This window comes from Convolutriloba macropyga, chromosome 1 (genome assembly GCF_964194025.1).
Source record: "Convolutriloba macropyga chromosome 1, txConMacr16.3, whole genome shotgun sequence".
Taxonomy (NCBI): Eukaryota; Metazoa; Xenacoelomorpha; order Acoela; family Convolutidae; genus Convolutriloba; species Convolutriloba macropyga.
Window position 1 is genome coordinate 62,477,546 of NC_134468.1, and position 20,703 is coordinate 62,498,248.

General features: G+C 37.2%; 1 protein-coding gene across 1 annotated transcript in view; it reads right to left on the reverse strand.

The window, feature by feature from the left end:
• LOC142341375 (suppressor of tumorigenicity 7 protein homolog) overlaps window positions 1-17,432 on the reverse strand; it is a 32,758-nt gene extending 15,326 nt beyond the window's left edge. Inside the window, exons 1-8 of the mRNA XM_075392306.1 lie at window positions 17,392-17,432; window positions 17,244-17,323; window positions 10,712-10,907; window positions 9,876-10,134; window positions 8,885-9,036; window positions 3,916-4,122; window positions 1,819-1,891; window positions 1,185-1,438 (exon numbers count right to left, since the gene is read on the reverse strand). Coding sequence (XP_075248421.1) covers window positions 1,185-1,438; window positions 1,819-1,891; window positions 3,916-4,122; window positions 8,885-9,036; window positions 9,876-10,134; window positions 10,712-10,907; window positions 17,244-17,323; window positions 17,392-17,431 — 1,261 coding nt within the window. The 5' untranslated portion in view covers window position 17,432. The remainder of the gene's footprint in view (window positions 1-1,184; window positions 1,439-1,818; window positions 1,892-3,915; window positions 4,123-8,884; window positions 9,037-9,875; window positions 10,135-10,711; window positions 10,908-17,243; window positions 17,324-17,391) is intronic.
• Window positions 17,433-20,703: the final 3,271 nt, after the last annotated feature.

Consider the following 20,703-nt stretch of genomic DNA (forward strand, 5'->3'; position numbering starts at 1 on the left):
ACAAATTCAAAGTAAACTTAAGTTTTAAAGTCCAAAAGTCATTTTATTGAGTGAGGTAAGTCACGTATGATCAAAATCTAATCACGCAAATAACCTAAAAACTTTTGCTAAAGCGAGTGACGAAGGACGGCACGCGCGCAAATGCCGTTAGTGAGAGGAAGAAGTCATTCAGAAAAATTGACTTTTTCAGCTTTGCTGTGTGAACAAATGTAAAACGAAGAGCATCAGACGACGAAACAAAAAAACATAGCAGGACAAGTCCTGACGTACAATTCAAAGAATTTTCATTGACTAAACAGAAAAACTAGACCTAGCATGGACTATGAGTGAATTGAGAAAACCATTTTAAAAAAATCAGAACAAAAATTAAGAAATAAACAGAAAATTAATGTCAAAATGCCGCATGTGAACAAAAAAACCACTAGCGAGAAATGAAAATTTAATTCAAACAAAAAACTAGGCCTAGAATGAATTGTGAATGGATTGGGAAAACCATTTAGAAAAAATCCGATCCAAAAAATCGAAAAAACAGTAAAAATCAGAGTGAAATTGCCGCATGTGAAAAAACCACTACCGAGAATCCGAATTTTTGTTCAAACACCGTTTTCTCACTCTACTTTAAAATTAGAGCGAAAAAAATTCACGCCGCAAAACCACTCGCTTTTTCGCTCCATTTCCTGTTTCGGCGTGATCAAAATCACAACCAATTTGACTTCAAAAATCATGAAAATGTGTGAACAGATCTTTAAAAAAAAGACAGCGCCCCAATACAATTCAAATTCTTTGAATTATAATAAACCAAGAGCACCGCAATATAGCTTCGCTCAAGCTTCGCAGCTATAAAAAACAGCTAAAAACGCTTATATGCGTGCACCATTATGTCGAAAACAGTTTTCAAAGTCGAAAAGTCATTCACTGCACGGAGCGCATGATCAACTTAGACAAAATTACTCACTTTAACTTTTACGTGGCTATTAAAAACGATCTTAAAAATGATACCACGATGAAGGCATAAACCGCAATAAACTTTGGAGATATTGTTAATATTGCTTTGATTTTCAGTGCCCTTAGTAAAGAACTTCTAGTGCAGCAATTCTCACAAAGACTGCCAACAATTGATACTTTTCTCTAAAACATTTTTGATTTTTATTAACCCGACAGTAATTGTGTTTGGATCAACTTACTCCCTTCCCAAGTGCAGTGTAGAAGATTGAGTGCACCCTCGACCCTTTTCCAGTGTCTGAGATGGAAAAAAGCGTATGCTATGGCCTCCGAGTCTCCCCTCTTGAGTATGTGCTCTGGGGGCAGGATCAGCGGCTTCGTCTCCAACAGGTACTTGGGCACGTGAGGGTTGAATTCAACTGCCCTGTGTATTGCGTCTACTGCTTGCAACTCACTCCCGTTCAGGCCACGCTTCGACGCCACCTCTGGGGAGAATCTACCACACGGAAAGAACATATCAAAATTACATTAAAAAACACATCAAACTGGGTGTAGGAAACTTTGTATGAATGCACTTATCTTCAGCGCAATTCGGCGATAGGATTACTCAATTTCGAAAGACTTTAGAGCTTAAATTTTTTGGAGCTTAGAAAGTCAGTGCCTTCCTAACAACAAAGCTGGATATTAAATTGAGTCAGTCCCACAACGTGCTGGTCCGAAGCACAGGAGTGCTAATTTAATCAACACTGTCTAACATGTTAAGCTCAATTGCAGATGCCTGACACAGTGTTCACAATTTCCCCTCAAAACTAGCTGCCATACAATTGTGACTTTCTCTGGTCAAGGATCAATTTTATGCGCATAAAGGTTACTCACTTGTCTGCAACCTGTCTAGATTTAAGTAATGCTGAAGTGTAACAGATTGTGGCTGACTTGGGCAACGAGATATCTGAAACAATCAAAACTCACATTAGTTACACACGCGTATTACTTAGCACATATGACTGCATGGTGCATGACTTATTGCATGGTGCACAATTTCAAGCCTCCCTATCATTTCAAAGTAAACCATCATAATATTCTCTCATGTTACACCATCAGAGTTTTTGTTCGTGCACACCTACTGAACTATAACAGTAGAAATACCTAAAACAACCGCGACTGTCGCTTTGAAGTCCTGATTATAAATTTACCGACAATGAGCTTAATATTGAAGGCCAAAAGATGAGTACTTGTCACAGCATGACTTCACAGTGACCTTCACTGTTGTTATCTACTAGTACTTTTCATTTCGCTATCTGACTTTAGTTGCCTATCATTCCGATGAGCAAGTGATGTCTGAACTCAACTGAGCATAACGAACCCCGAAAAGTTACGGCAAAAATATAGAAGAACTGTAAGACGTGAAATCTCAGCAACGCAATACGAAAAAAAATAACTACAACGAGTAACTCAAAAGTTAAAGGATGGATTAGCCACAAAATATTTGTAGACGTGCAGATCAAACAAAAAAAAACTGGAAAAGGCAGAGAAGCCGACAGTTTGTTGACTATAATTGAAAATAATTTGCTTTCTTACAAACTGCATCGCAAAATGCCAGTTTGAACTCCTTCGAGAATCCTATCAGTAGCAGCTTCAAAAACTTGCTGCTAATTCGTTTAAGACGTACGAAATTGTACAAGGAAAAATAGGCGTGGGAGAAAAAAAAACGAATATCTGACCAACGTCAGAATTGCTCTCGAAGTAAAGGTGACGGGTTGGCTTTTGTTTTAGCAAGCTGAAGCACAGGGAGGCTATTCTCAGAGGACAATAAAAGCGGGATGGGTTGAAAAATGAGTGGGAGCGCGCGGACCAAGATAACTCTTTAAACCATGAAAATATGCCTCCTCAAGCGTTTTTCAGCACCATTTCCAAACCGCATTTGGAGTTTATCAAAGCTCTAAGAGAGCTGATCACAAGCTTAATGCCTGAAGGCCTTATCAGTTATTTCGTTTTTAAAGACGGAGTTTTTGAAAGTCAACTTAAATCGCCTAAGCGAGCTAGAGAACGTTCGAGACTAAATTATTCGCCTATTTTTCTTGATCTCTCGAGAAAAAAATTTAAACCAAAACCACTCACACTACTCTTTTTCTTTAAATTGTTTGAGCAGACTAACCTAAAAACTTTTTTACACGTGATGCATCGAGTTTTACATCTCGTTTAATTAACGTCAATCAATTAAACAGGCGGGGCAATTTAAAGGAGGCTGTAGCAAAGAAAAACCTTTCTTTACGGGTCGACAAAATCGCTTATCTTCTACCTTAAAATCGCTTTTATTTTTGAAACTCAGATATGATCTCTCAATAAGAGCAATTTAGGCCAAGCAAAAATCAAGAACTCAAGCGTGGAAAGGTCACTTGAGAAGTGAAATTGAAGGAAAGTGAAATCGAAGTGAAAAATTGTCTGCCAGAAAAAGTTGGCTGACAGAGGGGTCAAACTTTTAAGACTAAGAACCGCCTTTCACACCTTGAAATTGTCTGAAAACGGTTTCTGTGAATCGCATACTTGTAGATTAGTGAGATGAAGGACTCTAAGAGCACTTATTGCCCTCTGGGCGCTACCTGTTTATCCCGTTTTTGAGAACAAAAAGTCAAAATGGGTCAGACTAAAAATCGCTCAATTAAAAAATCAAATTAAAAAAGATCACAGGACTAATATAATTGAGACACACTTCATTTAAGAGCAATTAAACATTGTCACCCAACACCTTTATGAATCGTAAGAAACCGACAGAAAAATCGATACTATAATTTGATTTGTAAAAACCAGTAAGAAAGCTGTAATCCAGGAGAAAAGTGGGGAAAAATAATGGTTAAATTGTAGCGAACTTCGTTTGGGAGCAATTAAAAAAATAGGGCGTATCAAAGCCTTGGAGCAACGAATGATGAAGACAAAAAGGAACAAGATTCATGATACAAAAGGCACTAAGTTTACCATCATATTTGGTGAGTATACTGAGACAGTCGCCATAATTGGTCAATTCGAGCAAACAGTCAATGTAATTCTCGTGGATGTTGAGGATGCTAGGGTGTTCCTTCATCAGATCCTTGAATATTTTGGCTGCTTCCTTCGCTTTGCCCAGCTTCCGCGCACACATTCCCAGGCGTCTCCTTATGTACACTAGCACGTTCATATCACGTCCTTAACAAAACACACAATTTGCTCTTAGAGAGAACAGCCAGCCAACACTCCTCAATACTATTTGGTTGCATTAGCCAAAAAAAGTTTTACACGAGATTCAAAACACGTTTTACCCCCCTTAAATCAGACACTCTCTAACCCCTACTTGGGAATAGCAATAGATATCAGTGAAAGAATAGCTGTTGGGGGTCAGGCTGTGGCTCCAATAATTCTGGGGGACTAAAAACTAAATAAATTAAGGGCAAAAACTGTTTATAGATGTTGATTTAATGGCTTTCTAACAACTACAGGGCCCTAAGAGTCCATCCATCGTCATCACAATTAGCTCTGATTAATGTTCCCAAAAAAGGATTTAGAGTACAGTGCCGCTCAGAAAGTTCAAAAATGAGGCATGAAAATATTCTCGGCACTAGCCACCAATTAACTTGAACTGCTCAAAACTTCAAATGAGCTATTTTGATAACACAGATGAGTTAGAAGTTAACGGGAAAAGGCCAATCATTCTCACCAATATACCAATGAACATACAGGACCCACAAAATTGGGGTCATTTTTATTACAGTCCGTCCTCTCCTCCACATTACCGAGAACATACGACATGCCACAATGGGTTCAGACAGGCTCAAAAAATATTGGAGCAGACAAATTTTGCTCAAATTACTGCCAAAGTTCCGTTTGCATACAACACATCAAACATCAAATTTTTGGACATGTAGATGAAAACTATTTCCGCCGCTATATAACAAAAGAATAGCCAACCGATTGCCGGCTAAGCTCTTGCTGAGCCGTATTATATATTGGCAAGCGTTAGAGAACTGAAGTTATGAATTGTCTAAAGCAACTTAAAGAATACAGTATTATCAAAAATAGTCATAATGTGCGAAAACAGCAGAACTGCAGATTAATGGCCACAAAACTACTGACTGTTTTGACTAATAAAATCTCACGATTTGATGACAACAATTAGAGTCAATGGAGAAACATGAAGCATAATTGCAAGTTTTTATTCCAACTCTATCCATTGCTCTATATAAAAATCAAACAATTGAGTTGCGGCTCCGTTTAGATTAACTCAACTCATGCAATCAAGATGAAATCGCTTAAGAAAAGGAAATAAAATTGACTCAAACGAAATTATGGTGTCAAATGATTCACAGAAGTTAAAGCTTATTTTTTATCAATTGAATTTAAACAGATCCGTCTGGTTTCGGCTACAAAAGAGCTTAATCCAGTCATCCCGATTATGTTCCCTGTGTCGGCAGATTGCCAGAAAATAGCCACCGTCGATTCCACTGACTGCCTTTGGAATTGAAACAGTAAGAAAAAAAGTGTCAAAAATTGTTCCACTTTTTCCACAGTTTCATTAGAGTCGACAAATCGGGTGAACTCATTTTTTAATTTGAAGAATAAGCTTAACTAAAACAAAGCGAGAAGAATTCCTGAAGCAACTCAAGTAAAAAATGACCGCCAAAACTAACATTATGAACTTCCTTTCTATTTACATTAATATTTTTGAAATCATAACAGGAAAACTAACAATGGACAAGTATCTGACAACAAAAAATGATAAAGCATCTGATCTGAACTTCCGTCATGTTTGCAACTCCTAAACAACTATTGGCAAAAGAACTTGCGATACATTTAGTTTCTACTCGATTATAACAAAAATCAATTGACAGAAAAAATTCATATAGAGAGAACCGAAGAAAGGCAGCCGAGTTGAATAACAAAACCAAAATTTATCATTCACTACAAAAACCTAACAAAATTATCCACAAAAAGAAAAGCTAAATTTTAATAATTCCAAACATTATTTAGAAAAAAAACCTTTATTACTTCTGATTAGGCGTTCGTCCATCTCACAACCGGCCGAAACATATTAAATAACAAAAAAAAACAAAAAAATCTAATAAAATTAGAAATTTGCTTAATTTATTTTACTGAAAAACGCCCCGTCAAGAGTTCAGATGCACCTTTTAGGCGGAACACCAAAATAGCACAAGAATGTAACAAAAAAACAGTGAGAAGCAAAAAAATCAGAAAGACGAAATAAAAAACAGAGGCAAAGCCGACAACATTTGCTCAAAAAATACTCAATTATCTGGAACAAAACAACTTAACAATTATTATATCGAAAGGTAGCGAAAAAAAATCCAAAAACATTTCAACCACACTACTCCAAATGCCAGAAAAATTTGAGGAAGAATACGAAAAAATGCAAAAAGCGTCCATCATGACAAAATGGTGACAATAGCTCAAAATGGGCAACGTTGAGAGGAGATATTTGCCTGCACGGGGCCCTTACGGCCTGAACGATGTGCAGGTGTAGGGATTAGGGGAGGGGTGAAGTGAGGTGAGCAGATGTCGGGGAGGTCAACCTCTAAGGACCGCCCTTCACACCATAAGTATACCCTTCACACCAAAAACAGTTTCTGTAAATCGCATACTTGGCGACTGGTGAGCTGAGAGGCTCTAAGAGAACTTAATGCCCGCTGGTCGCTAACTGTTTACCCAATTTTTGACGACGAAAAGTCAAATGGGTTAGACAAAAAATCGTTCAAGCAAAAAAAATCGCAGGACCAACAGGACTAATATAATTACTACAGACTTCGTTTGAGAGAAATTAAAAATGTATTGCTCCCATCAGATGGTCGAAAATGCATCTTAACACACTAGAAAGTTGGTTTTGAAAACACCGCACGTCATCAAAACAAAGTGTTTTGAAAATACCGCACGTCATTAAATTTTTTTGCAAAAATGCGATAAGATGGGTAAATTGATCTCTCTCATCTCGCTGCTTGTCAGTAATTTGACTTCCTTTTCGCGCATTTCTCTTCCTGTTTAACATAATTACAGATCAAAAAAGACGCTCAACCAATACTCCTCTCTTCGAGCCACAAAAACAAAGAAGGCCATGACTCATGTGTCAAGAAATTTAATTGGTACCTTCTAAGCCGATCAATAAAACTGAAAAAGAAGTCACGAAGAGAAAAAATTGCCAACAACAAATTGAAACAAAAACCAGGAAAATTCATTTACTTCTTTCTATAAAAAACAAGTACACCTAAAAACACAACCTTTTTCAATTTAATTGAAGGCAAAAAAACTGCTCAAAGAGCAAAAAACAAGCCTTACGAGGCTCAAAAATTTCTCTTTTAAAGAGAAATTGAACAAATGCAAAAAATGGTCACAAAATTTATTATTTTCCGTCATTTACAGAACGAAGAAATTGTTTTATAAAACACTATCCGAACCTGCAGAAAATACTATTATAGCCTATTCAAACAACTAAATAGAAAATTTTAAACAAAAATTGCATGAAGCCGCACGTGAACAAAAAAATTTACTCGCTCACCGAAAATGTTTCCATACCTCAATTTCTCGCTCTCAAAAACAGCGATATGAACAACACCGCACATTTTGCTCCAATCTCCGATTTTCGACAATTAAACCACTAAATCACTAAATTTTTTCACTTTTTTCATTTCTTGCTTCAAATTCAATGAGATCGATTAAAAAACATCGCCAGAAGAAATCCTGGAACAATTCCCAGAGCCATCTCTGAACAAAAGTGCCCTGTCAAATAACTAGTACTTTCTAAAACTCACTCATGAGAATCTTGAAATTTTTTGAGGCCAATTGATGAAAAAATAAGCTCTTAGAAAGAAACTAGAACATAGCCGGTCGATTGCGGGAAAATAGCCGCCGTTGACGCACTTGATGCACATCGAAGTTCAAACAGAACAAAAGGAGATAAATTGACCTAAATTTTTTTCTGTTTTTTTTTCAGTGTCAAAAACTTCTAATTTGGCGTGCAGTTTCGGTTGGATTCTAAAACTATACTTAATTCAGCTTCTAAACTGAAAGCTAAACTGAAAGGTAAAAAGCTTAACTGGGCTTAATCGGTTTATCCCGTCTATTTTGCTTTTGATCTTTTGACTTTGACAATATTCACCACATTGCGTAATTGAATGCTTGAAAGAACTTAAAATCCATTCAGTTGAAACAGTGAGTGAAGTAAGTCAGAAGTCAAACGCGAAAATCGTGACTTATGTAAAACAAAAACGCGATGAAAAGGTAAAGCGAATTAAAAAAGGACAGCACCTAAATAATAGCCGTTTCAGAGGCTGACGGCGGCTATTAAAAACTAGTAAATTGCTGCATTTTTTTAATATTACAAGAGCACATGAAGCCAAAAAATCGTCCTTTACGCACACAAGAGTATTGAAAAGCTCGTAAAACAATAGGCAAGCCACAATAGGCTAGGCATTTGACTAATATTATAGTTAAAACGAAAAACTGCAAAAAACTTAAGATAGTTAGAAATTTCTCGATTTTTTGTCATACTACTTAACAAAACAAATTGTTATATAAAAAGTAGTATGAAACCTAAAAAATTGCTTCGAAAAAGTCGCAAGTGATCAGAAAACTTTGCTCACTTACCGAAAATTTTTACACACCTACCGCACATCAATACAATCTAAACACTTTGGATTGTAAAAACAAGAGCACCGCAATATAGCTACCCTCAGCTTCAGCTTCAAAGCTATAATAACGTACATTAAATCTATAAATTAAGAAATTGATTGCGCAATACTTCGGATGTCTTACTGAAAGACGAAAGAAACAACTCAAGTTTCAAAAATTTGTGGCACCCTATAATTACAAATATCACTACCTTAAAAATGGTTTATGTCATTGGTGCATCAAATATTTTTTGCCCATGGATCACTGTTTAGTTGATAATGGTCGCATTACTCACTGTTGATGGCTTCGTACTCGGGTGTATGGGTATAAGCTGAAGACTTCTTGTAATTCTGATCAGCATAGGTAAGTGCCTCTTTGAACAACTTCTCCGAGTCCAGAATTGTGATTGCTTCTTCTTCTGCCAGCAGAATCTGCGCTGTCACACAGCTGCAACAGCAAATGTGCATTATGTAGCAATAGCAAGAACACCGAAAAACTAGTATCTTTATGTGGAAGCCGTAATTTTATCTTTTGCCACCAGAAGCAGACGGACTTTTGCCACTCAAAATGAAAACCAATCAATTTGTGAAGTTTCAATTTCAGAAACGAACTAGTTAGCCCCAATTCTATCGTCTTCTAATTAACACAGCAAGGTAAATAAATTTCTGTAGATAAAGGTCCGTCTGCTTCTGGTTCCCATCCCGTAATCAAATTTGATAAATCTACTTGGAGACTTTTTAAAATCATAAATCAACCAATTTAGTGGCCGAGCTTCGCATTCATATTCACATCTGTAGTTACGTGGCCGAATATATAACCCTTAGTTTTTTACCGGGCGAACCTCCACCTGTTAGTGAACTCCTGCGCGCAATATTGTTTTCAATTCCCTGTTTATCAATCTCCCCTGTCCGTTAGCCGTGCACAATAAGATTGGACAACCCTATGTTTCGCCTCAAGATCTTCATTTTCTGTGAACAGTCACAACTCTTGGGCTATTCTGTTTTGAACTTGTAATAATATGTCGCCAATCAGCCGCCACAGCTTTTAAAATTCCGACTATTAGCAACTTAGATCACCAAAAATCAATAAGTCGACCGCAAAAATGTAGCTGGAAAAGTCAAATCAGTCGTAAGAAAAATCACAGAAGATCCGGACTAAATAACTGCATAATTTTACAGTTCAGCTTCTTGTCGCCGGAGAATTCAATTCAGGGCACATATTAGCTCGCTATCGAAGGTAATAATCGGCATGATTTGGCTATCCATATTTTGTTGTCTTCTACTAACTCGGGCTGTTGGAGGAGAGCGTCGTGTGCCGTTTTGATGCGCACATCCTGGCTAACCTCTCGCCACGCACTGTACATGAGTTTGTCACCTGGCTTTCCACTGCTGGAGTTATCACTGTCACACGTGAAATAAGTCTGATGATCCTGTGCCGATAGATTCATGTCGTAGTATGTCAGTGGATCCCTCCCTGTGACCCAGGTGTACCGATTATATTCTGCTCCTCGCAACAGGTTCAACGGATTCCGCCATACTTTGCACTCTGTAGATACAAAGAAACATCATTACTCTTGCAGTCATTCTTTTTAGAAGTGGAGGAGCAGAAGTGCAGTCATTCTCTTGCAGTGGAATTCTTTTTAAATAGAGGGCATATAGTTTTCTCTAATTTAAAAGGTGAACAAATAGACGGATTCATTTTTGTTCTATCCCCAATCATTTATTCAACATAAAAGGGAAATTCATTGTAACTCCTTTCTCATTTTTTATTGATTGACAGAACTTCCACTCACATTTACACAAGATCATCTGCCTTTTCTTTACCTGGTTAACTAGCCATCTTCATTTTAAGTATTTTTCATAAGAGCTTTCTTTAATACATGTTTTTACATCCGTTGATGCAATCATATTCCTTGAAACCCTATCAATGTTTCATTGCTGCTATTTGAGACAGAGTATGTTCTATACTAAAAATGGATAGGAGGCACATTTTGCAAAAAGAACCAACCCGTCAAGTGTTACAGACCAGTATTAAGCACACTTTAAAATGCTACTATATAGGTAGCAAATTTTCATAGCAAAGCCAAAAGGTCATCTCTCAATAGCAAAGCCAAAAGGTCAACCTTGTAATGCTGGCGCTGGCAACGCGTTATTGCCACTCCCAACAAAGCTACTTGCATCGGCTTCTGATCCAGAACCACCAGCAGCTGACTGGTCATCGGGTACCACATCTCCTCCCAGCCAGGGTGCCACGTGAGTCAGCGACATTTGCTCAATGAAAGACGTCCCATATCGCTTGAAGTACCACCACTCGAATATCTGCTCACAAAATGTCACTGTCAACTTACAGGAATGACCCAATTTCTATAATTCTTAACTGTTTGAGAAAAGAAAGGTAATTATAAGTACACCTGAATCCCTAGCTTGAACTGAAGCCTTAACTATCAGCTAGAGCCACAATACAATTTGACATTAGTTATGATCGAAAAATTCTTGAAAAAACGAAGACATCTCAAATTTTGAAAAAATATTGTTTCGGTCTTCGGCACTTTTATTAATTAATTAACATCTGCTGTTTGGTAAGTTTAATACTTGTAATTTCAAAGAGCTGCCTATGTAAATGGTTTCATTTGTCGGTGCAAGTTGTCTGAATGCAGTTCTGAGGATTCTCCGAACATACTTTGCAAAAGGAAAAGCATTTTCCCGAACATCCAAGAGCCTGAACCTTCATACAAGTCAATTCAAGAATGTGACTAATACGCACTCCTCCAACAGCAACATTCCGGTTGAAAAACAGGAATCATTTGAAATAATTTTGCCATTGAGTACCCAAATAAAAGCTATATAATAATAGCTATTGGTTTGCAATCTGCGGTCATACAGTTCATCAAAAATTATCTTTCAAATCTTTCGCAACGTGTTATCACAAAGGCTACCTTTTGGGGGGTGTTAAAATTAGAATTAGTAGGTCACAAGGGTCGGTACTTGGCTCTTGACTTTCTTCCTGTTTTCTGCTGCCTTTAGAAGATAAACTTAAAAAAACTGAAAGTAGATTATCATTTCTACGCAGAAAATACCGTTCTTTATTTTGTATTCGATTCGACCCTCAGTCAATGCATTTCTGATAGTACTTTAGTTTCCGCTCAATGTTTGTTCAGTAGTGCTAAACTGAAATTGCGGACAGGAGTGAGTATATGATTATTCAGAAATGTAGAATTGTAAAATTAAACGTGGTCTTTACGTCTTCCAGATGATTGGTGACTAGACCGAACAATTAAAATTACTAAGTTGTTATATTTCTTGTCAACTTACTCGGCAATGATAGCTCAACTTTGTTTGCTCGAATTCTTTTTATTATCTCCGTAAAAAGTGGTCAATTCCAGATCGAATTACAACATCCGGCCTAATAGAAATAATTAGACTTTTACTGCTATCACGTGTGAATTACTGTAATTCGCTTTATTGTGGTCTCTCAAATTTTTGCTAGCCATAAAGAACTCTGCTGTACGTTTGATCTTTCTATTGTCATTTTCTCCACCTGAAGCAGCTACGCTGGTTTCCAAATAAGCAACGCATTCAATTCATTCTGCATGCGCATAGCTTTGTACATCAGCCTGACAAACTCTCACTAAAACTATCGGAACTTATTAATTGAAGCTCGATGATTAGAAGATCCCAATGTATTTACAACTTACTTGTTCCTAAACGTTTTTCGAGTTTTGGAAGACCATCGTTCTTGCATGCCGTTGCTGTTGAGCGGAATGAACTCTTTTGTGTTGAAACATACTATCTGAACTTTGTTAAGGCAAAATCTCAAAACTTATGTTTTAAATTTCTGCCACTGTTGAGATTGTAAATGGTGCTTAAAACAATAACAACAACAATAAAATCTGATCACTTTGCAAAAAAATCTTCCGATGATACGTTTTAAAGTATTAAATTCTAACAGCATACAATCCTCATTTTAAAGAACTTTTGAAACTAGGTCTCAAACAAGCTGCGCTCTGACGTTTTCTGCAGTAACCTGTTCGTCTTCAATTCCACAGGTAGAAACACCCGACAAATTACAATGAACCTAGCTGCAAAACCAATCGTGAAGGAAAATCGGTCCAATTCCGCACAAGTAAGCTATTTTTAATTGAAGTTTGTAGGGCCTATTCAACCCGAAACTGAAAATCGTTTCCAAAACAGAATTCTCAAAATTATACTATAAACAGGGCTCGTTTTCAGTTAACAATCAAGAGCTCTAGAAAATTTTTGCTCATAAATTGAATTTAAATATTGATTAAAACCCTGTTCTACTTTATTATTATAAAAATGTCTTGTGTTACAATCAAAAGGGCAAGGTGGAAGACAGGATCTATCTGATCCTGTTCCTTATCCACTTGGTGTTTATCCATAATTATATTATTTACTTGTTTATAAAATTGTAAAAGTAAATAACCAAAAAATTACTTTAAGATCTCAAAACTATGCTAGAAATCAATTATTGTTAGAAATCAATTATTAGCTAATGTGTACTTCCAGGACAATTCTTCGCAAATAATAGAGAATTTTTTATATAGAGAATCCTTCATACGTATCTCAGAAAGATAAATATTACCATTTGAAAATCAGATTCTAACAAGTTTTTTTGAGTTATTGGTCGTATTGATTGTTCAAAACTTTCAAATACGGTCGCTAAGTTGCGAATGAAATTGGAGAAGAAGTTAAGCTGCCCAATCATCTATTGCCTGTCTCAACTGTCGAGTTTATCAAGGATGCCGTTGAAAGCGTTAACCGCTAATGTATCTGGCGAATCTGCTTGAGCCACCGACTACCGTCAGTTATCCTAAATGTCCTTGTTGTTAAAGAACATCATATGAGCACTTGAAACCGGAAGTTTGAGGGTATCTTTGGATGACACTAATATTGCAGAACGTGGTTACGCTGGCATTGTAATTATCGAAGATGTCTTAGCCAACAGCCAGAACAGCCAACACTAGTGAAAGCTCTTACTATTTCTGCTCTGTACGCTAACTCTAGCGAAACGAAGTACTCCCTTGAAGAAGGCCATACAATCTTGACATCTGGAACACTTCGAAACGTTTTCCAACTCAATTTAACTCGATGCAGCTATACGGAGATATGGATATGGAAGTTTCCATGAGAATAGGACGCCTCCTTGCGTGCTACAGAAGCATGGAGCTTCTGATGCGGAAAAAAAGTTCCGCGCTCAACCAAGCATAAAGGTTAATCAGCTTCTATACACATTGTCGTCCTCTAATCATCTCAAACGTCGGCTCTAAAAAAAACTCCTATAAAGAAACTGGACAATTTCAAACCCCATTTTTGTCATCAGAAAATTTTATCCTGACCTCCAATCAGTGACATACCCTCCTTATACAAGGACAGCTGTTAAAGTGGCTTTGACAATATGCTAAGCAGCACTTCAGGATGCCACCCTTGAGTTCGTGCAAATTCCCATTTGGAACCTCCGAAAACTACCTGGCGGAAGCTTTTTCAAGACGACCTTAAACCTTTTTCTAACCCCCACTGAGTATGCAGATCATCTTCTCAGAGACGTGGTTAGAATTTTTCAAGAATCCTCTTGCTACCACCGATGCGGATAGCTCTTAGACGCAATATTAACACGGCGAGTAATCAACAGTGCTGTCTGTAAAGGTCTGTCTGCTACCAGGACAATTCTTCGCAAATAATAGAGAATTTTTTATATAGAGAATCCTTTATACGTATCTTAGAAAGATAAATATTACCATTTGAAAATCAGATTCTAACAAGTTTTTTTGAGTTATTGGTCGTATTGATTGTTCAAAACTTTCAAATACGGTCGCTAAGTTGCGCAAGAAGTTGAAGAAGTTAAGCTGCCCAATCATCTATTGCCTGTCTCAACTGTCGAGTTTAGCAAGGATGCCGCTGAAAGCGTTAACCGCTAATGTATCTGGCGAATCTGCTTGAGCCACCGACTACCGTCAGTTATCCTAAATGTCCTTGTTGTTAAAGAACATCATATGAGCACTTGAAAACGGAAGTTTGAGGGTATCTTTGGATGACACTAATATTGCAGAACGTGGTTACGCTGGCATTGTAATTATCGAAGATGCCTTAGCCAACAGCCAGAACAGCCAACACTAGTGAAAGCTCTTACTATTTCTGCTCTGTACGCTAACTCTAGCGAAACGAAGTACTCCCTTGAAGAAGGCCATACAATCTTGACATCTGGAACACTTCGAAACGTTTTCCAACTCAATTTAACTCGATGCAGCTATACGGAGATATGGATATGGAAGTTTCCATGAGAATAGGACGCCTCCTTGCGTGCTACAGAAGCATGGAGCTTCTGATGCGGAAAAAAAGTTCCGCGCTCAACCAAGCATAAAGGTTAATCAGCTTCTATACACATTGTCGTCCTCTAATCATCTGAAACGTCGGCTCTAAAAAAAACTCCTATAAAGAAACTGGACAATTTCAAACCCCATTTTTGTCATCAGAAAATTTTATCCTGACCTCCAATCAGTGACATACCCTCCTTATACAAGGACAGCTGTTAAAGTGGCTTTGACAATATGCTAAGCAGCACTTCAGGATGCCACCCTTGAGTTCGTGCAAATTCCCATTTGGAACCTCCGAAAACTACCTGGCGGAAGCTTTTTCAAGACGATCTTAAACCTTTTTCTAACCCCCACTGAGTATGCAGATCATCTTCTCAGAGACGTGATTAGAATTTTTCAAGAATCCTCTTGCTACCACCGATGCGGATAGCTCTTAGACGCAATATTAACACGGCGAGTAATCAACAGTGCTGTCTGTAAAGGTCTGTCTGCTACCAGGACAATTCTTCGCAAATAATAGAGAATTTTTTATATAGAGAATCCTTTATACGTATCTTAGAAAGATAAATATTACCATTTGAAAATCAGATTCTAACAAGTTTTTTTGAGTTATTGGTCGTATTGATTGTTCAAAACTTTCAAATACGGTCGCTAAGTTGCGCATGAAGTTGAAGAAGTTAAGCTGCCCAATCATCTATTGCCTGTCTCAACTGTCGAGTTTATCAAGGATGCCGTTGAAAGCGTTAACCGCTAATGTATCTGGCGAATCTGCTTGAGCCACCGACTACCGTCAGTTATCCTAAATGTCCTTGTTGTTAAAGAACATCATATGAGCACTTGAAACCGGAAGTTTGAGGGTATCTTTGGATGACACTAATATTGCAGAACGTGGTTACGCTGGCATTGTAATTATCGAAGATGCCTTAGCCAACAGCCAACACTAGTGAAAGCTCTTACTATTTCTGCTCTGTACGCTAACTCTAGCGAAACGAAGTACTCCCTTGAAGAAGGCCATACAATCTTGACATCTGGAACACTTCGAAACTTTTTCCAACTCAATTTAACTCGATGCAGCTATACGGAGATATTGATATGGAAGTTTCCATGAGAATAGGACGCCTCCTTGCGTGCTAAAGAAGCATGGAGCTTCTGATGCGGAAAAAAAGTTCCGCGCTCAACCAAGCATAAAGGTTAATCAGCTTCTATACACATTGTCGTCCTCTAACCATCTGAAACGTCGGCTCTATAAGAAACTCCTATAAGGAAACTGGACAATTTCAAACCCCATTTTTGTCATCAGAAAATTTTATCCTGACCTCCAATCAGTGACATACCCTCCTTATACAAGGACAGCTGTTAAAGTGGCTTTGACAATATGCTAAGCAGCACTTCCGGATGCCACCCTTGAGTTCGTGCAAATTCCCATTTGGAACCTCCGAAAACTACCTGGCGGAAGCTTTTTCAAGACGACCTTAAACCTTTTTCTAACCCCCACTGAGTATGCAGATCATCTTCTCAGAGACGTGGTTAGAATTTTTCAAGAATCCTCTTGCTACCACCGATGCGGATAGCTCTTAGACGCAATATTAACACGGCGAGTAATCAACAGTGCTGTCTGTAAAGGTCTGTCTGCTAAACGAAAATTATTTTAAAAGGTATCCGCATATCTAAAGACTCCTTGAACATGTACAAATGGTACACTCCTCTTACATTTATGGTATTCCTAACAAATAGTTTCCAGCTGTATACGCGAGCATGCTATAAATTCACCTTTGCTTTCCTTTGCGCTTACTGCCTGATGTACAGACCAGGCAGTGCGCGCAAAGCAAAGCAAAGGTGAATTTATAACATGCTCGCGTATACAGCTGGAAACTATTTGTTAGGAATACCATAAATGTAAGGAGTTGCAGTTTGAAAACCTGTTGGGGGTCACATTTCAATCTCGAGACCATTAGCTGAAAATAGCATCAGGAACCCTTCAGACGTCCCTCGTGAACAATATCAGAGGGTGATTTTTCAGTTGGTTCGTTTTCTGCATGAGTCTACAATCTCTGAGGAAGAGGAAACAACTTCGAAGAAGATCGAAGCTAATCTTAGTCCGGATAGGTGATATAAAATGGTCTACCACTCATTGTGCTTTTCGCTAAATCTTAGCTCACTCAGCTATTTAAAAAGTGAGACAATAATATCTCCGCATAGCAATTGCTTTCGCAGCTTTAGATTATGTAACCATTTTGAATGGACTTCTTTGTTAGCTCTTGTTGATCAGGGTATCATTCATGATTTAAAGCTTAAATTGACTTATTTATAATACTATACTCACTAATATTAGACCCGAGATCAGAGATGACGTTCCAGTAAGTGCCACATAGAATTTGGGTGTCAATGTATTCAGAAACATAGCTGAAAACATACTAGTTGTATTTTTTTTAATTTGTAGGGTTTCATTTATGATTAGTAAAAAAACTCACCAAAATTATGGCTATCATAGCTTTCGTCTATTGACGCCATATGAACTGAAAAAAGTCAAAATGTACAACAACTAATAATTATTGTTTGAATACGACTGATATGCAAATATAGAAAAATCGTCCATTGAGTTTTCACTCCCCGGCAAGGATATGGTAAAAATAAACGACAACTAAATGATTGCAGCTTGATAGCTGAATTTCCATTGCAGTAATTGAGTTGAAATCTTAATAAAGAGTCCAAATACGTACATACCTTCGTAAATCAGTACGATTTAGTTCGTAAATCAGTACGATTTAGTTCGTAAATCAGGAAGTAGACAATAAAAAATTGTTGAGGCTGCATTACTAGACTTATCAAAAGCATTCGATTCTTTCTCATTCGAATTTCTTACAGAAGTTGAAAAAATTTATCAGCAATGACATTAATGTCGAGTAAATGATACTTTCTCTAGTTGATAACAAGTCAAGCGATGTGTGCCACAGGGAGCTGTACTAGGTCCTCCACTTTTTAATCTGCCAGGTAACGATATCAAAAAATCGTTCAATCGGAAAAATAAACTGATACCATATACCAATGATTGCCCGCCATACACTTCTAATACTACTGACTTTCAAAGCAAAAATGAGCGAAAATCTTACAAGAAAATTTTCTATCTCAAAAATCATGAACTAAATTTGAATGCCGACAAAAAAGAAAACATCAGGTTTCAGGGTTAAAAGTAAGAAAAACTGTGGCTTTGATACAATCGAAGTGATCAAAAATCATACTAGAGAAACTTGAATGCAAAATCAGGGCCGAGTGATAGTTGATAACCCTTCGTTTGAATCTGAAGTTAAAATATTGGAAAAAACGGATTCAAAACATTAAAAAGAGGATTCAGCTCCCAAAAATAATTCAGCTTCCAAAAAATTCTCAGATCCAAACAAAGAAATTCGAAGGAACTTGCACCGAATTAAAAAACTTAAATCATGCAACAGCGAATCGATTTAGGCTGAATCTCGTAAAAATTCAAATTATGATAACATCATCAGAAAATTCCATTCACTCACGGCCGAACCAACAAAACTCAGATACCATTGGTTATCTAATTAATTGGACAAACCTTTTTTTCCATGCTACCGTCCCTTAATGGAACCATCTCCGAAGTTCCTCCAATTTTAAAACATCAACAAAAAAATTATAAGAAAATTCGACACTAATTTATATAATCCTACTGTGATTGAGAATACCAACAGGAAACGATTGTCGATTTTGTTGTTAGGTAATTGAAAAATACACGAAAAGTGTTTATTTTGTATTTTGGGTTTAAAATTATGGTAATCAATATATATGTTCTTTAGAAATTTTTGATTAACTTTGACTTTCCTTTTATATATTTACCCAAATTTAACATTTAATCGAATTGAAGCTTTTTTTCTTGTTCTTTGTATGCATCTTTCGAGTTTGTGGTCCAAAACTTTGCAAGCAAGTCGATAATCTTGCCATCGAAGAACCCTCTTTTAAAGGATTTCCACGAGAGACAGCCTACTGTGTTTCAGATCATGACGCCAATTCGCATACCTCTAAGTTGCCCAACCCTAAAGGTGATTAAATTAGAGCATTTTTATCGCGTCGTGAGTAGGGAAAACATTTATAGCGTTTTACCGATTATAACTTTTTCGCCGGAGGAAAATCATTAAACTTGTTTCATAAGATTTATTTTGAAAAGACACTTCAAAATACGGCTGAGGTACCAACTTTTTTCTCACATGTTTAAAGAAAGATGGAAAATCCTGGTTGCTCGCACTGATATCTGCAGACCTGTTTTCAATGCACCTATATTATCATTCTCAATGCAGTTTGCAATTTGATTTAACAATGAATTCCCGCTTCTTCAACTCAAAATTGCACCGCTCCAACCCTAGAGGAAGCGAAATAAGTTGACTCTCTTCGAATGTTAGTTGATGTTGGTGAAATGCACAGAAAACAGTTTTACGAGATAGTAATGTCTTTTTAGTAATACTTGAGCTATATGGAAAGATGAAACAAAAACTACCGATAATGCTGTTTCGTGACTTCCGTCGAAGGGTTCTTAATCCCAGTCATCAAGTTTTAAAATATTGTACACTTATTTCTACAGAGATGGCAATCACAGAACAGTTGCCATGTGCAGACGCTCTTTTCAGAGTAACTTTGAAACAAACGTGAAACAAAAAAAGTTAATTTGTAGCTATCCGCATGTATACAAACTTGATATAACAGAACTGATAAAAACGGTATACAAAAAGAACGCATCAGAGTACGAGCATAAGTTTTTATATAAAGACGAAGGGGGCCTAATTACCGCTGCAGGCACCTGCGAAACCCCAACAACATCAACTTACGCTTGTTTTGAATGATTGTTTTTACAGCAACAAAAGTAAAATGGTCTAAAATCAGAAGGAATGATTTTGTCAAAAACGATCATTTTCTTTATATAGAGCGAACATTTTTGAACTATCTGTACATCGCTAGGTTAAGATAAACGACATGGTTCCAAAAACTTTTTGGATCTTTTCCGTTTGTGCCCCCCAGGGTTGTTGTTGGGGTTTCGTAGTTGCCTGCAGGGATAAGTGATTCACAGTCGCTTTTAAAAACTTTGTTCCAGTTTCTGCACAAGTGACAGTCGCAGAACAATTGCCACGTGCAGAGACTTTGTTAATCAAATCTTTCATTGACAAATTTCCGGATGAAAGTTAGCAATCGGTTTTTCAAACCCGTTGAATCTTTTATGCTGACGTATCTCGATATTCTATTTACTACTCCTGTCGTTCGGTAGTAAAATTCCGTTAGTGCTTTTTCTGTTCGTTTTTTCGAAACTGTTTGCAACAACCGGACGCACGTGCCATATTTTTGGTTGATTGTATCTAATGAAACAAAAGTAAAATGGTCTAAAATCAGAAGGAATGATTTTGTCAAAAACGATTATTTTCTTTAATTATAGGGAACATTTTCGAACTATCTGTACATCGCCAGGTCAAGATAAACGACATGGTTCCAAAAACTTTTTGGATCTTTTCCATTTGTGCCCCCCAGGGTTGTTGGGGTTTCGCAGCTGCCTGCAGGGATAAGTAAATCACAGTCGTCTTTGAAAACTTTGTTCGAGTTTCTGCACAATTGACAGTCGCAGAACAATTGCCACGTGCAGAGACTTTGTTTATCGAATCTTTTTTTGACAAATTTCCGAATGAAAGTTAGCAATCGGTTTTTTAAACCCGTTGAAACTGTTATGCTGACGTATCTCGATATTCGATTTACTACTGTCGTTCGGTAGCAAAATTCCGTTACCACTT